General features: G+C 41.7%; 1 protein-coding gene across 3 annotated transcripts in view; it reads left to right on the plus strand.

Moving 5' to 3' along the window:
* Mapk8 (mitogen-activated protein kinase 8) overlaps positions 1-9,144 on the plus strand; it is a 72,465-nt gene extending 63,321 nt beyond the window's left edge. Inside the window, exons 7-12 of one of the 3 annotated variants that reach the window (XM_090346755.1) lie at positions 4-75; positions 1,639-1,821; positions 2,559-2,683; positions 3,618-3,681; positions 5,985-6,062; positions 8,996-9,144. In XM_090346755.1, the coding sequence (XP_090202881.1) occupies positions 4-75; positions 1,639-1,821; positions 2,559-2,683; positions 3,618-3,681; positions 5,985-6,062; positions 8,996-9,141 (668 nt within the window). In that variant the 3' untranslated portion in view covers positions 9,142-9,144. Of the gene's footprint in view, positions 1-3; positions 76-437; positions 510-1,638; positions 1,822-2,558; positions 2,684-3,617; positions 3,682-5,984; positions 6,063-8,990 lie in introns of all 3 variants that reach the window. The other 2 variants (XM_090346756.1, XM_090346757.1) reach the window with 2 other exon arrangements.
* The last annotated feature ends 10,356 nt before the right edge of the window (positions 9,145-19,500 follow it).

Genomic DNA, 19,500 nt, shown 5'->3' on the forward strand with positions numbered 1-19,500 from the left:
TAGTGGATTTATGGTCTGTGGGGTGCATTATGGGAGAAATGGTTTGCCACAAAATCCTCTTTCCAGGAAGGGACTGTATCCTTATGCTGCTGCAGCAGATTAATTAGTTAGGAGATGAGCTTCCTTATGTTGTCTCATGAAAATGAATATGCTATGTTCAGACTTCGAGGTGTTTTTAAAATGACGTAAAGTCTGTGGCTGTTATAGTTCCAAAACCTGTTGAGCTAAGAAGCTATTTATAGGCTGCATCTGGCAGTAGGACATACAGTCTCTGCTGGTAGTCAGAGCACATTCACTGTCACTCATTTTTATTTTGTACTGCTTTCTATGATTTTTTAAAGTGTACATGGTGTGCGTGGTTTTTTTTAATGTTTATATATTTTCTTTTTATTTTAACCAAAATCTTTTATGTTAATGTCATTGCATTTTGTTTTCAGTTGACATTTGGTCAGTTGGGTGCATCATGGGAGAAATGATCAAAGGTGGTGTTTTGTTCCCAGGTACAGATCGTATCCTTATCTTTGGCCTAAAATGTAGTTTCTAAAGGTCAAAATGTACGAATAGCGTTTCAGCCTGGTCAGGTCTTACTGTATTGTCTCTCCCTAATATAAAGCATTGTTAAATTACTCTTTGAAAATACCACCGATATTTGACATAAACTTCCTTTCCCTCATTTATGCTTTCATATGCTAATTCTGAAAGGACTCAAGTGTGATTATCCATAGTTACTGGCTGGCTTTGAGTTGATTGACTTAATTAACCCAAATAAAACACCATGGCTTGCATTAAAATTTTCTAATCACTATACACTTGAGTAAGTCTAGAAATACTGAGGACTTAATTTGAAATTTGGAATTGTCTGGCCCGCCTTCTGTTTTGTCTTCCCACCTCCTTTTTGTGTTAATGTTCTGTGTGTTTTATGTCTTGATTGTTGTCTCATCACAACATAACATCTGATTGTTTCATGTGGAATTTCAGCAGTGATAGTTTTATATGGTACTGACTACATTGTCAGACTTTTAGTAATTATATTAACAGTGACATCTTTTCATCTCAGAATATCACTTAGAACTAGATTATAAGAAGAGAGGTTTCATGAGTAAAGATGAGTAGGAAGAAGAGCAGGAAATCATAACCAGACAACTTACCAAAACAACTCCGACTTCTTTATGCATCTCAGACCTTTTAAAAAAGGTCTTCAGAAAAGCAACACATTATAAAAATAATTTGTTACTCTCTAAGAAACATACTCAGATGTTCTGACAAGTTAGAAGGCATATTTTCTGTATTGCAGTTTGATTAAGAGTTTCTATGGCTACTAATGGTCGTTTCTCATTGAGTTGCTTATGATTTATATTTAAAATTTCAGGCTTTTATGTTTCCATTTTTATGGTAAAATTACATATGCATTTACATTATATACATGCATACACACAATAAATAAGGTTAACAACGCTTATTTATTGATTATTTATATCCACCTACAGTCATTGCCTTTTGCAGAGGTGGCTGTGAGATACAAAATTTATAACTGCCACATTCTTTCTTAGAATTTATACCTTTCCACCTGCATTTTGATAACGATATAATGTGTTGAACAACAGATATGGAGTATTTTTCTTAGCTGCTTGATATTAGATATTGATCAGTGGAATAAAGTTATTGAACAGCTTGGAACACCATGTCCTGAATTCATGAAGAAACTGCAACCAACAGTAAGGACTTACGTCGAAAACAGACCTAAGTATGCTGGGTACAGCTTTGAGAAGCTCTTCCCCGATGTACTGTTTCCAGCTGACTCAGAGCACAACAAACTTAAAGGTAAGTTTTACACACACACACATACACATAATTAAATCCTGTTTTTGATGTGTGTTAGGGGCTTTTTTTTCATGTTCTTACAGGATAAATCCAGTATTATCTCTGAGTAGTGAAAGCAAAGTGAAGTCTTTATTTTAATCTTTCATTTATATGGTTTCAGAGGATAAATTGACCTTGTTTTGCTTTTATTTAAAAGATAACTCTTACAGGCTGGGAGTTTGGCCTAGTGGTAGAGTGCTTGCTTAGCATGCATGAAGGACCCGGGTTCGATTCCTCGGCACCACATACATAAAAAAAAGCTGAAAGTGGTGCTGAGACTCAAGTGGTAGAGCTCTAGCCTTGAGAAAGTCCAGTGTTCAGGCCCTGAGCTCAAGCCCAGGACTAACCAAAGAAAAAAAAACTTGCTGGGCCCTGGTGGCTCATACCTATAATCTTAATCTTAGCTGCTTAGGAGGCTGAGACCTGAGAATTGCAGTTCAAAGCCAGCCTGAGTAAGAAAGTCCATGGGACTCATCTCCAATTAACCACCAGAATATTGGAAGTGGTGGTGTGGCCAAGAGTAGTGGAGCTCTAGCCTTGAGCTGAAGAGCTCAGGGACAGTGCCCAGGCCTGGAGTTCAAGCCCATGACTGAAGAAAGGAGGAAAAAAAAAAAAAAAAAAGACCAGATAATCTCCACTTTGAAACATTGATATTTAAGAACCTACACATATATGCATTAATATCACTGTCTTTGCAGCCAGTCAGGCAAGGGATTTGTTGTCCAAAATGCTGGTAATAGATGCATCCAAAAGGATCTCAGTAGATGAAGCTCTACAGCACCCCTATATCAATGTCTGGTATGACCCTTCTGAAGCAGAAGCTGTAAGTACTTTTCCTCAGTGTTTGCAGAATATATTGATTGCATGCTTAGACTAAAACTTAAGTTGGGAGCATACCTTCTGAGTTTAAAAAATGTAGATTTGGACCAGGAGCTTGACTAGTGGTTGAGTGTTCACTGAGCATGCACCAAAGCCCAGGGTTCAGTTCCTTAGTACCACATATGCATACAAAAAGCTGGAAGTCCAAGATGTGAGAAAGGGTATCAGAGTTTGTGAGGTAATGCACCTTCTATCTGGTAAATATAATGTAACCTTCCTATTAATTACAATAAAAATATATGAAAAAAAAAGCTGGAAGTGGAGCTGTGACTTAAGTGTAAAGTGCTAGCCTTGAGAAAGCTCAAGGATATTGCCCAGCCCTGAGTTCAAGCCCTAGAACTGGCAAAAAGCAAAAGCAAAAATAAAAAATGTAGATTTATGGTGCTGGTACTCTCCAACTTTCGCATGAGAATACTTAAAGCTCATGAGTAAGAATCAAGGCCCTCTTTCACAAAGTCACATCACCTGTCAGTGTTTCTCGCCTTCCTACCTTAATCAGAGGAAGTAGAGTATTGTAGGACATTCTTTGAGAAAAGTAAAACAGCAGTTTCAAAGTCTGAAAAAGGGAGGGAATGAGGGACAAACACATGAGAAAGGTGTGTGAAGTAATGTACCTACTACCTGACGAATATGTCTGGAACCCCTTATACATTATCCTGACAATAAAATTAAAAAATAATAATGATAAAGTCTGAAGAAAAGGAAAAGATCAGTGTCTTCCTGTAGTGGAGTAATATCTCTTCATAAGATTGTGGGTGGTTGTCAGTCCATGTCTTATGGTTTATTTTTATACGTCTGTCTGGGTGATTTTAAATTATAAATGAAGTCATGTACTTGTTACAGACAGATTCACTTATTTATCACCTTTTATTTTTCAGCCACCACCAAAAATCCCTGACAAGCAATTAGATGAAAGGGAACACACAATAGAAGAGTGGAAAGGTAATGTTCATCAGACTTATGAAACTAAATTTTTATGATGATTTTTCCTTCATGTTAGAGAAATTAATGATATATTTTCTGTCTATAACTGATGTTTGCTTAATGTAATTATTTTTCTAAAAGCAAAAGGTAAGTATCCTTCCCATTATAATATTATTTCTCCCACTAGTGCTAGCGCATGTTTTCCATAGTTTATACAACCCCACTAGATGTCTCCCCACCTTTACTTCCTCCCTTCCTTACTTTCTTCTTCCAGCCCATCCTTCTTTCCTCCCATCCTCCCATCGTTTTTCCTTTCCTCCCTCTCTCCCTCCTTTCCTCCCATCCTCCTTCTTTTCCTCCTTTCCTTCCTCTCTCCTTTTCTTATTCCTTTCCTCTTTTTCTTCCTTTCTTTCACTGTGTGTGTGTGTGTGTGTGTGTGTGTGTGTGATGTGAATACTGAGGATTTAACTCAGAGCCACATGCTTGCTAGATGAGCATATCCTATTTCTTTTACTTCAGTTTTTTTTTTTTATTTAAATAGGGCTTCTTGCAAAATTGACTCCTAACTTAACATATATAACCCCCTTTTTATCTTACCATAAAATGGAAATAGAACATCTATTTCGAAGACTTGATTGTGTAAATACTTGGAAGTGCAAAAAGGACTAGAGATGTATGAAAGTGCATAGGTAACATCTGTAAATTTATTTAGGGGGAAAAGAAATTTATTCTTCTTAGATATAACCAATTTGTTCTGCGTTGACTCTTGACTCTGAGTCAGGAGGATAGAGTTAGGTAAAATGTAGCAGTTCTGAACATGTAAATCTAGTCTGCCTGAGAGTTTACAGTAGACATGTGGGCATTTCATAGGCACATCATAGGAAGCACTGTCTGTTGTACTACACTTTGGAGAGACAGAGTTTATACTCGCTGTCCTTCCAGGCTGGCCATGAACTCAGTTAAGCTGAGTGGCTGGAGTTGCAGTACACAGGTGCACCACTGGGCCTATATGGGGATCCTTTTTATTTTCACTTTTTTTTTTTTTTCTTTTTACAATGTCATTACATAGCTCAAGAAGGCTTGAATCCACTGTTGTTCACACTGACCCCAGGCATGGACCACATGCCCAACTTGAAAGTAACCTGTTTCGTAGATGTTCTGATGTGCAGGCACCTGCCCTGAGCATCAGAGTCATTTAGAATTAGGGCCAGGAGTGTGGCCTTGTGGTGGAGTGATTGCTTGGCATGCACGAAGGCCTGGGTTCAATTCCTTGGTACCATACACACAGAAAAGGTCAGAGGAGATACTGTGGCTCAAGTGGTAGAGCACCAGCCTTGAGAAATGTCCAGTTCAGTACTCAGACCCTTAATTCAGGCTTCAGGACTGGCAAAAAAAAAAAAAAAAAGCAGAATCATGCAGGGGGGAAGTTCCTATACTAAAAGACCCTATGTCTCTTCCATCCTCACAGTGGTCTACTCTGTTCCCAAGCCTAGTATGAGACTAAGATTCCCATGGAGGAGTGTTCTGGATTGTGGTAGAATGTCATGCATTATGCTGGGTTACTCATAAAGAGTGGAAGTGTATAGCTGCCTGCTTCCTTTATAAAATTTTGTTCATATTCCATTCTGACTAAAGAAGCTTCCACATACTCTTTGCATTGAATATTGGTGATATCTGGTTGAGCATATCTAGTGTGCCAGGCAGTTAGGAGAAGTAGAAGTAAGGGCCGGGAGGTTGGCCTAGTGGTAGAATGGTACTGTGGCTCAAGTAGTAGAGCTCTAGCAAGAAAGAGAGAGGGAGAGAAAGGAAGGAGTAGAAGTAAGAAGTAAGACAAACGTGTTGTCCAGGCCCTCACTGAAACAGTTATTCTTGGAAGAGAATGCTGTGTGGCACAATACACCGTGATACAGGTGTGGTAGAATTAAAAAAAAAACTTGTAACTCTCACTGTCCTTAAGCCAGTTCAAGAAGTTGTTACCACCGATTTTATTTTCTGTGAGTATAATTTGTAGTTAAGGCTCAAGGAGATGTTAATACTCAAGTTCCAGACTAATACTTACAGACTCTAATTGTTATAAGAACACTATTTGAAGTATTTAACCTAGGTAAAATTTTTTACTTAAAAAGAGCCATGCAATCTGTGGATGGAGAGGGGAGAGCGAGAGTAGGTGAGAATGAGGAAACAGATGATACTGTGCAATAGGAAACACACTTATTACCTGATGTATATAAAGAAACCCAGATGTGTGTCACCTTTGAACAACAGTAATTTAGAAAAAAAATATTGAGATACTGGTTGACGTTTTTTTTTCTCTTTTTCAGAATTGATATACAAGGAGGTGATGGATTTAGAAGAGAGAACCAAGAATGGAGTTATAAGGGGGCAGCCATCTCCTTTAGGTTGGTTCCAATAGAAGCTTAGTCGAGATTTCAGTTCTTGTGTTGTAAACTTTAAATGACTTGAAACCTACAGTTCTTGTCTTATTTAACATCATTATTTTTCAGATTATCATCTAATTGGCTAAATTAGAAAACACCATTATTCTAATACCTTGTGCTGATAAATTGATAATTGACTTCATAAAATGTCTCCTGTGATAACTGACATCCCTGTCTTCAATATACTTTTCTTTCTACAGTTTTCATAGCCTTTGAATAAGACAAGCTTCTCTCCAAAATTTGGTACACATGATACCCAGCGCTGCCATTTTCTTCTTCATATATTTAATTTGTTGAACCCAGACAGTAACATGAAACCACTACTACAAAGTGTTCATTCTCAAAGAAAGAAGCTGGTTTGGGGAGTTAAAAGATTTTTTTTTTAATTGTAAACTGATCTTAATCTTGACATCTAAAAAACTGAGCAAAATAGGGAAAGGGGAAACAAGATGAGGGGCGGGGATGGCGGAGGGGGGGGGAAATGGGGACCAAGACATGAGAAAGGGTATCAATGTATGTGAAGTAATGCACCTTCTATCTGGTGAATATAATGTAACCCTTCTATTAATTACAATAAAAAATAAATGGAAAAAAGATTTTGAACCAAAAAAAAACTTAGCAAAAAATATTCGATGGCAAGTAATATGTACATATTAACATGTGCATGTCACATAACATACACTGATACTTTATTCACTCCCCCCTACAGCCTCAAGATAGGGATTATTACGTACACTCTACAGATGAGAAAACTAAAGTTCATAAATAAAGAGCCTAAGATTGCAAACCCGTTCTGTGGAAAAGCTACTATAGTACTTTCTGAATGTTGGGCATCCCACAGCCTGCTGCTTCTGGCCAGCGAGAGGCTCCAGCAGCAGAGGCGAAGGTGGCTTGATGGACTTGGTAAAACTGAGTTGAGCTTCAGAGGCTGTTTTGTTCCAAAAGATGTCCTGATCAAACTCAATCCTCCTGCCTCAGTCTTCAGTGCTCGAGTTGTGACATGAACCACCATGCCCAGCTCTGAGATTCTGTGGTTTTTAGCATCCTCATCAGATGATGTATGGATAGAAGTTTCAAGAAACGTTCTTGTGTGATAACAGGCACACACTTCTCATTGTTTATATTGTATTTATTCACTTGCCTTCCAAATTCATCTACTGATCTTTGATTTTTGAGCCCTTTGAAGCCTTTTGGGCTTTTTTTGTTGTTTGTTTTTTAATTTGTGCTGGTCCTGGAGCTTGAGCTCAGGTCTTGGGCACTGAGCACTGTCTGAGTTTTTTTGCTCAAAGTTAGCCTTCTCCCACTGAAGCCAAGAATTTTATCCAAATGAATTTTGATTCTCAGGGCCAAGCATAATGTTTGTTCCAAAATCAAGAATATGAGTAAATCTCCTTAACAGTGTTCCTTAATGTGTCAAAATTTCTTACTGGGACACAGGACGTTAAGAAAAAGATTATTTTTTTTAATACATGTATGTCTTAGCCAGTGTACTAGCACATGCATCCTGGCGATGCCTGTAATCCTAGCACTAGGTTCTAATGTAGGTGGATCATGCCCTAGCAGTAGAGGGCTTGCCTAGCATGCATGAAGCCCTGGGCTGAGTCCCTGGTACCACATACACAGAAAAGGCTAGACTAGCATAAGTAATTTTTTTTTTAAAGAAAATAGGCATGGTGCACTATGTATAGTACAGAATATATACTTTTTCCTTCACTGGAGCCCAGCAGATTACCACCCGTTATACTGAGTTCCCATTTCACTTTTCCTGTCCTCGCTGCATCACTGATTTCCTTGTGGCATTTCAAGACTAGCTCTCAGAGAACCTTTCTTATCGGGACTTTTGCTCATCCCCAGATGCAATGAGCTGTGAACCATGAGACTTAGGGGGCGGGGTCTTCTTGCACATGTTTGGTTTCAGGAACATGCAATGCCTTATCCTCATCCTTTGGAATTCTGCTCAGTATTTGATTTATACCATTGCTGTCCTTGAAATCTTTTATGTAAGTTATATTATTCTCATTTTGAATGACCCTTACTTAGTGATTCCAAATTTGTTACCTAACATATAAGTTGCCTTTTACACATCTCCATCCCCAGTGTGATTCCAGCCCCCTGGAAGAATTTCTCTGTCCAGATAAAATACAATAAGTGGGGGCTGGGAGTTTGGCCTAGTGGTAGAGTGCTTGCCTAGCATATACGAAGACCCGGGTTCAATTCCTCGGTACCACATAGATAGAAAAAAGTCAGAAATGGTGCTGAGGCTCAAGTGGTAGAGCTCTAACCTTGAGAAAGTCCAAGGACAGGGCTCAGGCCCTGAGCTCAAGCCCATGACTGGCAAAAAAAAAAAAAAAAAAAAAATACAATAAGTGTTGTTGAGTGCTACTTTGGCAAGAGGAACACTTGGTCCTGTGTCTCTTGAAATGCATATATGTGGGTATTTTTTTGGACACGAGTTTTACCTACCTTGACTACCTGAATTGCCTTCATATGTCAGATAATCTCAGGTAAACTGAGGTAGAACTAAGGTTCCTCCCAATGAAAATGACTTAATTATGATGTTGGCGGTTGCTTTTATAGCAAGATGTATTAGAAGTATCATCTGGACTTTTTTTTGTTTTGTTTTTTAGTGAAAGGGAACTGATTTTTTTAAACTTACTAGACACCTATCCAAGAAAGTGAAATCTCAACAGCATTATGTGTAAGTTCTTAAACTGAAAAACAAATTAGTGGAAAGGACGGGACTATACTTTTGGATTCTTATATAGAAAAGTGGGAGAGTCAGGATGGTTTGTAGTTGTCTTTGAGCAAGAAATAACTCTGTAGACCACCGATGGTAGTCAGTAATTGAAGCAGCTCTCTGCAACTGATGGGCTGTTTTGTTTCTCATAGCACAGGTGCAGCAGTGATCAATGGCTCTCAGCACCCATCGTCATCGTCGTCTGTCAACGATATGTCTTCAATGTCAACAGATCCGACCTTGGCCTCGGATACGGACAGCAGTCTGGAAGCCTCAGCTGGACCTCTGGGCTGCTGTAGATGACTACTTGGGCTGGGGGTTGGGGGGGAGGGTGGGGGAGGGGAGTTGGTTAGTCATTGATAGAACTACTTTGAGAACAATTCAGTGGTCTTATTTTTGAGTGATTTTTCAAAAAAAAAGTAGAATTCATTTTTTAGTAAAGTAGTTTATTTTTTTTAATTTCAAGTGATGTAATTTAAAACCTAAGTTGTATTTTAAAACAGCAACAAAACTGTATTGTATTTTTTTGCTGTAATTAAGTGTATAATGTAAACCTAATTATTTTATCATGGTTTAAATTTTTTGCATATTTGCTTTATCTTATGCTGCTGATTTTTTTTTTTACTGAATTTGTAAGATTTTGTTTATCAAAGCAACTATTATGTGGTGACTTGCCTATATCATGACTTATTTAAGATTTTTATAGTTTTTTTATTAGAATTTATTTCAGATGTTTGTTCATGATGCTGTCCTTCAGGGTTATGTGCATATCAATGAAATAACCCAGAGGAGTGAGGGAAAATAACCTGTAGCCAGTTATATTCAGGAATAACTACTGTAAATGATGAACGTGTCAAGAGACCTCCAGTTACTTGCTACTTGCCCATCCTGGTTTAGTTAGATGATTGGTGGGCAAGCTGACCTAGATTTTTGGTAAAAGCCCCATCATGTAATTGCAGAATAACTCAGAGCATGTCTTTACACAAGGTGCCAGGCACATGTGATCTTTTCACCCCACTAACAAAAAGTCAAGGAATATGGTGTATTCTGCACATTTGTGGCATGCTCAAAACTTACGATCACATAAAGTCAAGAGGATACTTCATGAATAGTACATTTCAACGCAAATAAACAGATGGTTCCCTTCTACTAGCCATGAGCCTGTTTTTGTACACACTAAAGTTAATGTCCTCAGGCTGTAGGTCCTCACAGTGGTCTAGAGTCTGGTCTTTTCTCTTTATTGCAGCCTCAGGCCCTTGGACCTTTCTGGTTTCCTACTCTACTTGGAGGCTCAGTCACTTGGGCACCGGTTTTCCTGGTGTTCTGGCCAGCTGATTCTACCTGTAGCATCACCCTAGTTACACTAGCTGTCAGGAGGTTCCAAAGCCTACTGCCATTTATATAGGTGACACATCAAATGAGCAATATATCGTTCATCTGAAAATAGTAGCACACAGCCATATGTAGGATATCATTTTCTAAGGACTGTTTCTTCACATTAAGCAGAGCAGGCATAAATGGTGGTCATTTAGTCCGAGTCTTTCATTTTTTTATACCTGATTTTCAATAGAACATGCAGATGTGGATGTTGAGTAGTGTAAGAATGGTGCTGCTCCTGACAAGTGTGTGTTAACTGTTTACATTTTGTATCAGCAGATTTATTTCTCTATAACTGAATTTTTCCTAAGTCATGTCATTGAAGTCTCCTGATTTCTGAATTAATGTCAGTTTTTTACCCCAGGCACCCTCTGTAGTATCTGGAACAAGACGGATTTCATGTGATGAACTGGGGAATGCATACTTACATGAGCAGCAAGGTTTTAGGCAGAAGCCACTGGAACCTGCTAACAGCAGGAGTAAAGACAGGTGTAGTTCAGCGAATGGCTGAAAGCTTGCTTGGCATTTTTATTTCTGTATTTATCACAAACTTCTTTCTGAATAAGATACTTTAGGTCATTGTTAATGTGCAATATGTAAGATGAAAAATACAGTAGTCTTTATATATGTTGAAATAGCAAGTTTTGTCTTCGATAGTTTTAAAACCTTGGTTTTTCAGCCTCTCCGTTTTTGTAGAGATTCTTGTGGACTCCTATCATAGGATGCGTTCATTTTACTAGCAAATTTGAGTTTTGAGACCATGATGCAAACTGGTGAAGCACAGGATTTGGAGTTGTGACATGAGCAGGAATTTGAACATGAGTGTGTTCTTGTTTTCCATTTGTCTCATAGTTAATCAGCTTTGTGTTCTCTCGGCTATGTTGTCACGATTGCATTTTCTCATCTGGCTTGCTTTCAGAAGTGTCCGGTGTTACGTTTTGTTCCCGCTAAGTCATCCCTCTCAGAACAGATTTTGGTGAAGTGAGGAAAGCCAGTGCTGACGGTGTCATTTGTAAATGCCAGCTCCTACTTGCCAACCATGATCTTTCAGTTGAATTCAAAGGAAACAAACTCACTGCTTAATGTAAACTTAAAAAAAAATCTTAACTTGTTATATCCTGAAAGTTCTGTTTATGAAATGCTGCGTGCTCCACTTTTAAGAGAAATGTATTGTCTAAATATACCACCCCCTTTGCTTAAATGTTAATATGTATTTGATACTTTTACTTTTGAGTTTTCAAGCATCTTAAACATTTGTTTTTGTTTTTGAAAACTAACATTTCTGTCAAATAGTACTTCTGTTAAGCCACCTTTCTTACAATGTGGGTTTTTCAATTGCATATTTCTAGTATGCCAATTGTCTTACTGTCAGAAAAAGCATGGTAACCATGAATGGCTGTTCAGCTTGTGCAGGTTAGGAGAGAGGCCCATACTGTGTCTCTTGTCAACTGGTGTATGCTGACTGTTTGTAAAGATCCTGTTGTTGGGATTGCTTGATTGTATTGTACATGAACAGAGCATCTCAACTCCTTCACACAGTTTGCCGAACCGTTTTCATTGTGCCATGAACCTCAGGCTGCTGATCACCCCCAGGCCAGAGCCAGCACAGTGCTCTGCAAGCAGTGCTCATGAGAGGAGGGTGGTTGTGTGTGGAGAAGCGGTTTCCTGGGAGCTTTTCTGTTCCTCTGCTCTGGGAAGATTATGCCATGTTATCCAAATAGATGAAGGTGAAGACTCAGTGTAGTCAGCAGCAGGAAGTGCAGCTGATTGTGGGTTACAAACCCAGCTTGGTTTACACTATTGGCTAGTGTCTGCTCTACCTGGGAAGGCTGAAGTCGAGTCAGTGTTGCCCAGGCACCAGCCTGCACGAGGTTTTGAGGTTAAACACATAGTATATTTTCAAAAATCCTGTTGTCATTTGTGAGTGTTGTTCTTTAGGCACATGTTAGTGTTAGAGTGGATGCATGACACCCTTGACCCTTCAGTAGACAGCAGAGCAGCACCCTGCCCGTCACGAGCAACCAGTGTCACCTCCCTACGGCCTGTTGCGTTTTAGTATGCATCGTGTTTCTACTGAGCTCTTAGATTCTTCCTGAGTCACAGGAAATTCATTTGTCTTAATAAATTGCAAGAAAGATGGCAGCGTAAAAAGGGCATTCAAGCAGAAATGTATAGTCTGGGGTAAGGTTGGAAAACTTGTCAGATAACCAACATCCTAATTCTTTCAAAGAATAGTTGGAAGTGCTCTTAAGGAGAGTTTCGTAAGAGTAAACATTTTCCTGGCCATTTCTGGTTTAGATTCTCTTGGTTACTGAAACTTCTGAGAACCTACTACCTGTGGATTCGTTTTGCACAATGTTCTTTTCTCACAATGGCTTAAAATTAAACTAAGTTTTTATTGAACTACCTCACACTAATTTTTCTATGCTTTCTCAAGTAAGCCGTTGCCCTTCCTGTTAGATCTTTGCTGAGTGTGATTTTCACTGTGCATTGAGTACTTATGTTGACAGTACCTACCAGTAAGTGTGTAAAATAGACAACCTTGCATCCGTAGGAGACGTTCACACGTAAATCCCGTCACTGCAAACCTTACAAAGTTGTGTTCTACGTACTTGTGGACATCATTACTGTCTGTTTTTGTAAGTAGAAACCTGCTCGTGATATCAGTCCATTCTTTACATTTTACAAAAGGAGTAAATCTTAGTAAATTTTACGAAGAAATAAATTACTTTTGTAGGCCCAATATTTGGTATATTTTTGAGAAGCTGTTAATCTTTTAGCTGAATGATGAAGTTAAGCTGAAGTAGCTGTCTACCTGGACTGTGACATCTATTTTCTCATTGCAGTTTTTTTCCTCTCCAGCAGGTCTTTGAACCTGGAGACCCAAGTAGGATCCTTGATGTTTGCTTTTCTTCCAGCTCATGTCATTCCTTCCTGACCCTTCCCCTTCCCTCTGCTCCTTTTCCTCCCCTCTCCTGGCCTCCCTCTCCTGTAGACAAAACAGAATGGGGCACTTTGTAGGGAATGCTGAGATCATTATTGTGGTTTTTAATCATTCATGCCCTAGTCATTGAACATGCACCACTGGAATGGAAACAATGTTATCTAGTATGTCAATTGGTTATATTATTTTAAATAAAAAAGTGGTATGAATATTATGAAATTAAGTTTTTTATTGACAGCTTGTCAGGTATTGATGATTTTAGGATTTCCTGTAGATTGGAATAGAAAGGATATTACCAAAGCAGATTTTTTAGACTGCAATTTTCATACGTGTTGTAAAGTCAGTTACCAGCTTATGATACCTCACTTGTCTAGTGTGCAATCACTTTAGGAACTTTTAAGAAAGGAACTTGGCTTCAGTATCCTTAGTCTAGTAACTATACATAGGTACTTGGCAAAAATAAGGATATAAAATTGGGATCCCTTAAAGCAAGTAGGGTATTTCAGCTTGGAGTGTGTTGCAGACTTTCAGTGTGGCTGTCCTCCTTGCCACTGTTGGGTGGGCTGTATGTGGCATGCAGAGCCCCTGGCTGTGTGCCACACCGCCTCGGCCTCCAGTTCTTTCATCTAAACAGAGCCATCACCCCCCCCCCAGGGGTGGAGCCTGCTGCTCCCTTGCTGAGGTGGCTCACCAGCTGTGCACTGTTGGGCACTCACTGGAATGGCCTCCTGTGATCAATTGAGTGGCAAAAGCAACCATCATAGTTTTGAGTTTAAACCTGTCTTTATTTGAATGGCTTAAAGTTTTCCCACCTAACTATAAAATGGAGTCATTCCTGCTATTGTTATAATGTAGATACTGCTTTTAAAAAAAAGTGCAGGCCGGGAGTTTGGCCTAGCGCTAGAGTGCTTGCCTAGCATGCAGGAAGACCCAGGTTCCATTCAGTACCACATACTTAGAAAAAGCCAGAAGTGGTACTGTGGCTCAAGTGGTAGAGTGCTAGCTTTGAGAAAACCCAAGCATACTGCTGAGGCCCTGAGTTTGAGCCCCAGGTCTGGGGGAAAAAAATGCTAGGCACCAGTGACTTGTGCCTGTAACACTCACTACTTGGGAAGCTGGAATCTGTGGATCACAGTTTGAAGCCAGCCTGGGCAAGAAAGTCCACAAGACTCTTTAACTACCAAAAAAAAAATCAGGAGCTGAAGCAAATGGTATTTTCTCCCCTTTGGTTTGATGTACCAGAAAGAAAGATCCTCTAAACCTGGAACCCACTCTCCCCAGAGAATTTGGATGTGGTACCCCCAGCCCTCCGTGGCCGGAGCCCTGACCTTTGTGTCCTCTTTACATAATGATTGACAGATACCAGAAGCTTCGTAAAAGCGAAGGGAAGTCAGCATAGAAAATCCATCTTGGCCTGGTGTGCTTGACGGAGCCATTCTGGAGCCAGCTGTGGCTTGGCAGGGAGCTGGGAGGATGACCCTAGGGCTCAGTCCTGACTCCAAGGTAAACAAGTTGGCAGTACCCAGATACTGCCACCAAAATTGACCTGTCCTGCTCAACAATTCTCACTGTTAGCTGGCTAAACACCAGGACCAATACTAGCAGTGAACCGGTGCCTCCATGGCAAGAAAAGCTTTGCGTGGGCAAAGCATTTCCTGCCTCCACAGTTGAAGAATGCTACTTGAGGTAGGCATGTACTTTTTGTGTGTCAGAGGGCAGTGCACATTTCTCTAAACGCACCTGGCCCTTGTCTTCTCAGAGGACACCCCTCTACACTGCTGACTTTCCTCCCATAGAATTCTTCTTCCTTGGCTGCTTGAACCCTTTTAATCCATCTCAGCAGCTCCCTTTGCTTCTGTGTGCCCCTACCTCTGCCTCATTCCTGAGAGAACCTTGTCTATGTGTGTCTTATTTTCGCATCCTGCCTTCCATCCATTCCTCTGCAGCTTCTAGGGTCCCTCATTCTTGGGCTGACCAAGTATCTGCCCCACACCTCAGTGTTCCCTCTACCATAGCCAAAGGAACATTGTTAAAACATTGAAGCTGGCCAGGAGTTTGGCCTAGTGGTAGAGAGCTTGCCTAGCATGCATGAAACCCTGGGTTCAATTCTCCAGAACCACATACACAGAAAAAACCAGAAGGGGTGCTGTGGTTCAAGTGGTAGAGTACTAGCCTTGAGAAAGCTCAAGGACAGTGCCCAGGCCCTGAGTTCAAGCCCCAGGGCTGGGAAAAAGTAATAATTGAAAATGCTCCCTTTCCCTGAATAAAAATCTGTTGTCATAGGCACTGAATCTTGTGGTCAATGGCCAGCATTACTCATGACTGACTGTACCCTGCTCTTGTCTGTCTGTTTTGGTCAATTTTGCATCACTTTTATGAAATGCCTGAGTAAGGGAAAAGGTTTGCTGCCGTAACCAGGTAGCAACAGAAAGGAAGAGAAAGGACCTGGTGTCTCATAAACTCCATCAGTGGTACACTCCCAGTAACCTAAAGACTGCACAACCCCCCCGCCCCCCAAAAAAGCCTTCTCAGCCTGCCTATGGCCTTTTCCACATGGCCCTTGGGGATATTGCCAACCCACTCTACAGCATCAAAGCAAACCAAGTTCCCTCACCCAGGCAGGACCCCCAGCTCTCCCACTTAGGCCAGTTCCTCTCCTTGCCCTCCCCACCCGGCCTGTCCCTCAGCCCACATGGGTTATTGTCGGGCTTTCTGCTAATCTGTTAAAAAAAAAAACAAAAACAAAAACAAAAAAAAACCCAGCTCTTGGGACCATCCTATCCCAGAATATTGACTATACTGTGAAAGTGTGTTGTCTCTTACTTCCTTATGCTCTTACTCCACTCAAAGGTGAGTTCTATCAAAAGCCCTGACCATGGTCCAGTTGCCTCTAGCCCACGCAGGTGGACAGCCTTGGCCTCTAGTAGACATCCTATACAGGAAGGAAATCCTGACCCGAAGCAAAAGTTAACTTTTGCTTCCATTCTTACCCCTTTGCCTTGGTGATCCCCCATTTTTCCAACAGAACTTCTTCTCTGCCCCCACCCTCTTCTGGTGTGGTTTGCTGCAGCTTTCATCTGGCTTCCAAGCGCCATCGCCGCCAGCACCATTCCTGCGCTGTCATGAGTGGAGGAATGTAGGTTCAGGTAGGTTGCCTGGTTTGGAACTAGTCTGGGGGCTGGGTCCCTACGTTCCTAATATTTCTCTCATCAGAGAAGTGCAGAGAATGTCACTGGCACTCTAAGGAGCAAATGAAGCGTGAAGTGAAGCGTGGAGACTGTTAGCCTCTCTGAGACTGAAATTAGTTTCCTTTAGACCAAAGGCCTCCGTAGCTGTTTCCCCATCTCCTGGCTATGCAAAGGCAAGCCAGGCCCTTTGTACTCTCAGCTTTTTCTCCCAACTTCATCAGACTACAACACATCTGGAGACTATGTAGGTTCAACTGTGGGCTTGGTGGAAAGCTGTGATTCCTGGCCCAGGTGGTGAGTTAGCCCAAGGTATAGAGGTGGCAGGGCCAATGGCATGGCTTCAACAGAAGCCTCCATCGGGAGTATCTTCCAGGGCTGCCGCACCAGTGTCAGGGAGCAAGGGTATACACAGCGTGCAGGACTGTTAGGGACCCCACATGGCATCTGTGCCAAAATTCATCTACTGTACAGAATTCAGTTCCTGGTTCATTCAAAAGGCAAGATGTCACCACCCCTATACCTCAAAACTGTAAAAACAATTGCATACATGAGAGTCCAGAGCAGTGGTGCTGGCTTATAATTCCGCTACTGGAAAGGTGGAGGTGGCAGATGGCCATTGGGCTACCATCTCTCCAGGATACAGAACGGTTGAGGTTATGGATGGCTCAAGTGGGAGGGCATTGGCCTGGGCACCTCATGCCACAAGTTCAATGCCTGGTGTGGTTACTTGTTTTACATATATATATGTATATATTGCAGTGTTAGAAGTTACACCTGTCAGACTTCTAAGCTAATGATGTTTCTTTATAGACTGTGACTTCTAGGGGATTGGAGGTTTGCCAATGAGCTAACCCCAGCCTCTTCCATTGCTAGTTTTCCCTCTCTAAAGCATCTTCCTCATTAAATGTCTTATCCATACTTCAGTACTTCAGTGACTTTCTTCTGAATCTTTTCTAAAGTACTCTCATGGGGCTTGAACTCAGGGTCTGGGCGTTATCCCTGAGCTCTTGCTAGCACTTTACCACTTTGAGCCACAGCTCCACTTCTGGTGGGTTTTTTTTTTTTTTTTTTTTTTTAATGGTTAAGTAGAGTCTCTCACAGGGACTTTTCTGCTCAGGCTGACATTGAACCGAGATCCTTCAATCTCAGCCTCCTGAGTAGCTAGGACCACAGGTGTGAGCCACCAGTACCTGGTTCTTTTTGTTTTGTTGTTTGTTTTGGTTTGGTCACTGGGGCTTGAACTCAGTCTAGGCTCTGTCCCTGAGTTTTTGTGCACAAGGCTAATGCTCTTATCACTTTGAACCACTGACCCATTTCTGGTGATTAACTGGAGATAAGAATCTCATGGTCTTTCCTGCCTGGACTGGCTTCGAACCTCAGCCCTCAACTCTCAGACTCTCAAGTAGCTAGGATTATAGGTGTGACCCATCAGTACCCAGTCACAAGCCAAGAAATCATTTTCCTGTTCATAATTCATATCAAATGATGTCATTATCATAACAGGCACAACTTCAATCCATAGGTTTGGCAACAGTTTGGGTAGAAAAGGATAGAGTCAAGTCAGTGGCCGGGAGTTTGGCCTAGTGGTAGAATGCTTGCCTAGAATGCTTGCCTAGAATGCATGAAGACCCCGGTTTGATTACTAGGCACCACATACGTAGAAAAAAAGCTGGAAGTAGTGCTGAGGCTCAAGTGGTAGAGCTCTAGCCTTGAGAAAGTCCAAGGACAGTGCTCAGGCTCTGAGTTCAAGCCCAGGACTGGCAAAAAAAAAAAAAAAGTTCCAGAGCCCCTGCCATGGTAAGGTATGGACACAGAGGCCACATGTTTCTACAAAAGGGTCTAGAGTGCTAGTTAGCCAAGAGTAGAGAACAGAACTCAACAGTGCATGCAGATCCCACTTTAACCAGCAGGTGGCAGAGGTGGCTCATGAATCCCAGTCAGGGATTTAGCCCAAAGCTCAGTGCTGGGATTAGTGGCTACAGACAGCTATTCTTTTCTTTGGTGACCCTCTATGTGAGACTCTGAGCTCCTCCTTGGACTGCTTGATGGCATTATGTCCAGACTGAGGTGAGAGAAGTCCCACCTCCCTTCTCCATGAGGAAATGGGTGGATCCTTTAGAGGGCTGTTATGAGGAAGCAAATACCCCTGTTCGTTCTCTCCTTGAAGGTAAAGGAGGAATGCAGTATTTCACACTCAGGGACGCTCTCTCCCAATCAGACTGGTGATGGAGAAACGCCAGAGATGGACGTCCCTCCCCTGGCCTCTGAGAGTTTATCCACTGAGACTGTGGTATGATCTTGTATGCTTCTGGCACATTGCATCCAGCCTTTCCAGCCACCTAGCCAGGTACTGCTGGAAGATGCCACTCAGAAACTGGGTGCTTTGGTGACCGTTGCTCCTCCAAACACTGCAAGGCCATGTGTGTAAGTCAAAGTGGGGGGAGGGATAGCATGGGGGAGGTGACACGTTAAAGGATGAGGACTTGGGGGTGAGAATAGACTGAAGAGAATTGAGTGGGCATGGAAAGTGTGGGCACCCTAGAGACCTAGCTCAGCTCTCCTGCACACTGTGCCTGCTCACCTGAGCACACAATTTTCCACGTGGCCTGCAGCTTGCAGGCTCCGGGCATCCCAGAGGAAAGTAGGTGATGGGGTGACCAGAGGACCTTGAAAGATGGAAACCATCTGCAGAGGCCCCAGGAAGGACAGACTGGAGGAAAAGCCTTGAGCCTCGGCTGATGGGAGTCACAGAGAGCACCAAAGCACAAGAGTTGGCTGAGAGCCAGTGGCTCTGGCCTGTCATCCTCGCTGCTGAAGAGGCTGAGATCTGAGCATCATGGGTCAAAGCCAGCCTTGGGCAGGGAAGTGAGACTTAAATCTACAAAGAGCTGGAAGTAGAGCTTCGGCTCAAATGGTAGGCACTAGCCTTGAGGGGGGGGAAATGGCAGTGGAGCACACACAAAAACTCACAGAATTACACAGACCTGTGTTGATGCCACATGCTAGGTACCTCTTGGGGAGCTTGCCACACCTCCCTAGGGGGCTCTTGACCCCAGGAGGGACAGAACACATCACTTGGTAAGCACCACTTGCAACAGCCTTAAAGAACAAGGCCAGCGAGGCACCTGCTTTCACAGCACATTTAATCACGTA

This window comes from Megascapheus bottae, chromosome 15 (assembly GCF_031878675.1).
Source record: "Megascapheus bottae isolate mThoBot1 chromosome 15, mThoBot2.hap1, whole genome shotgun sequence".
Taxonomy (NCBI): Eukaryota; Metazoa; Chordata; class Mammalia; order Rodentia; family Geomyidae; genus Megascapheus; species Megascapheus bottae.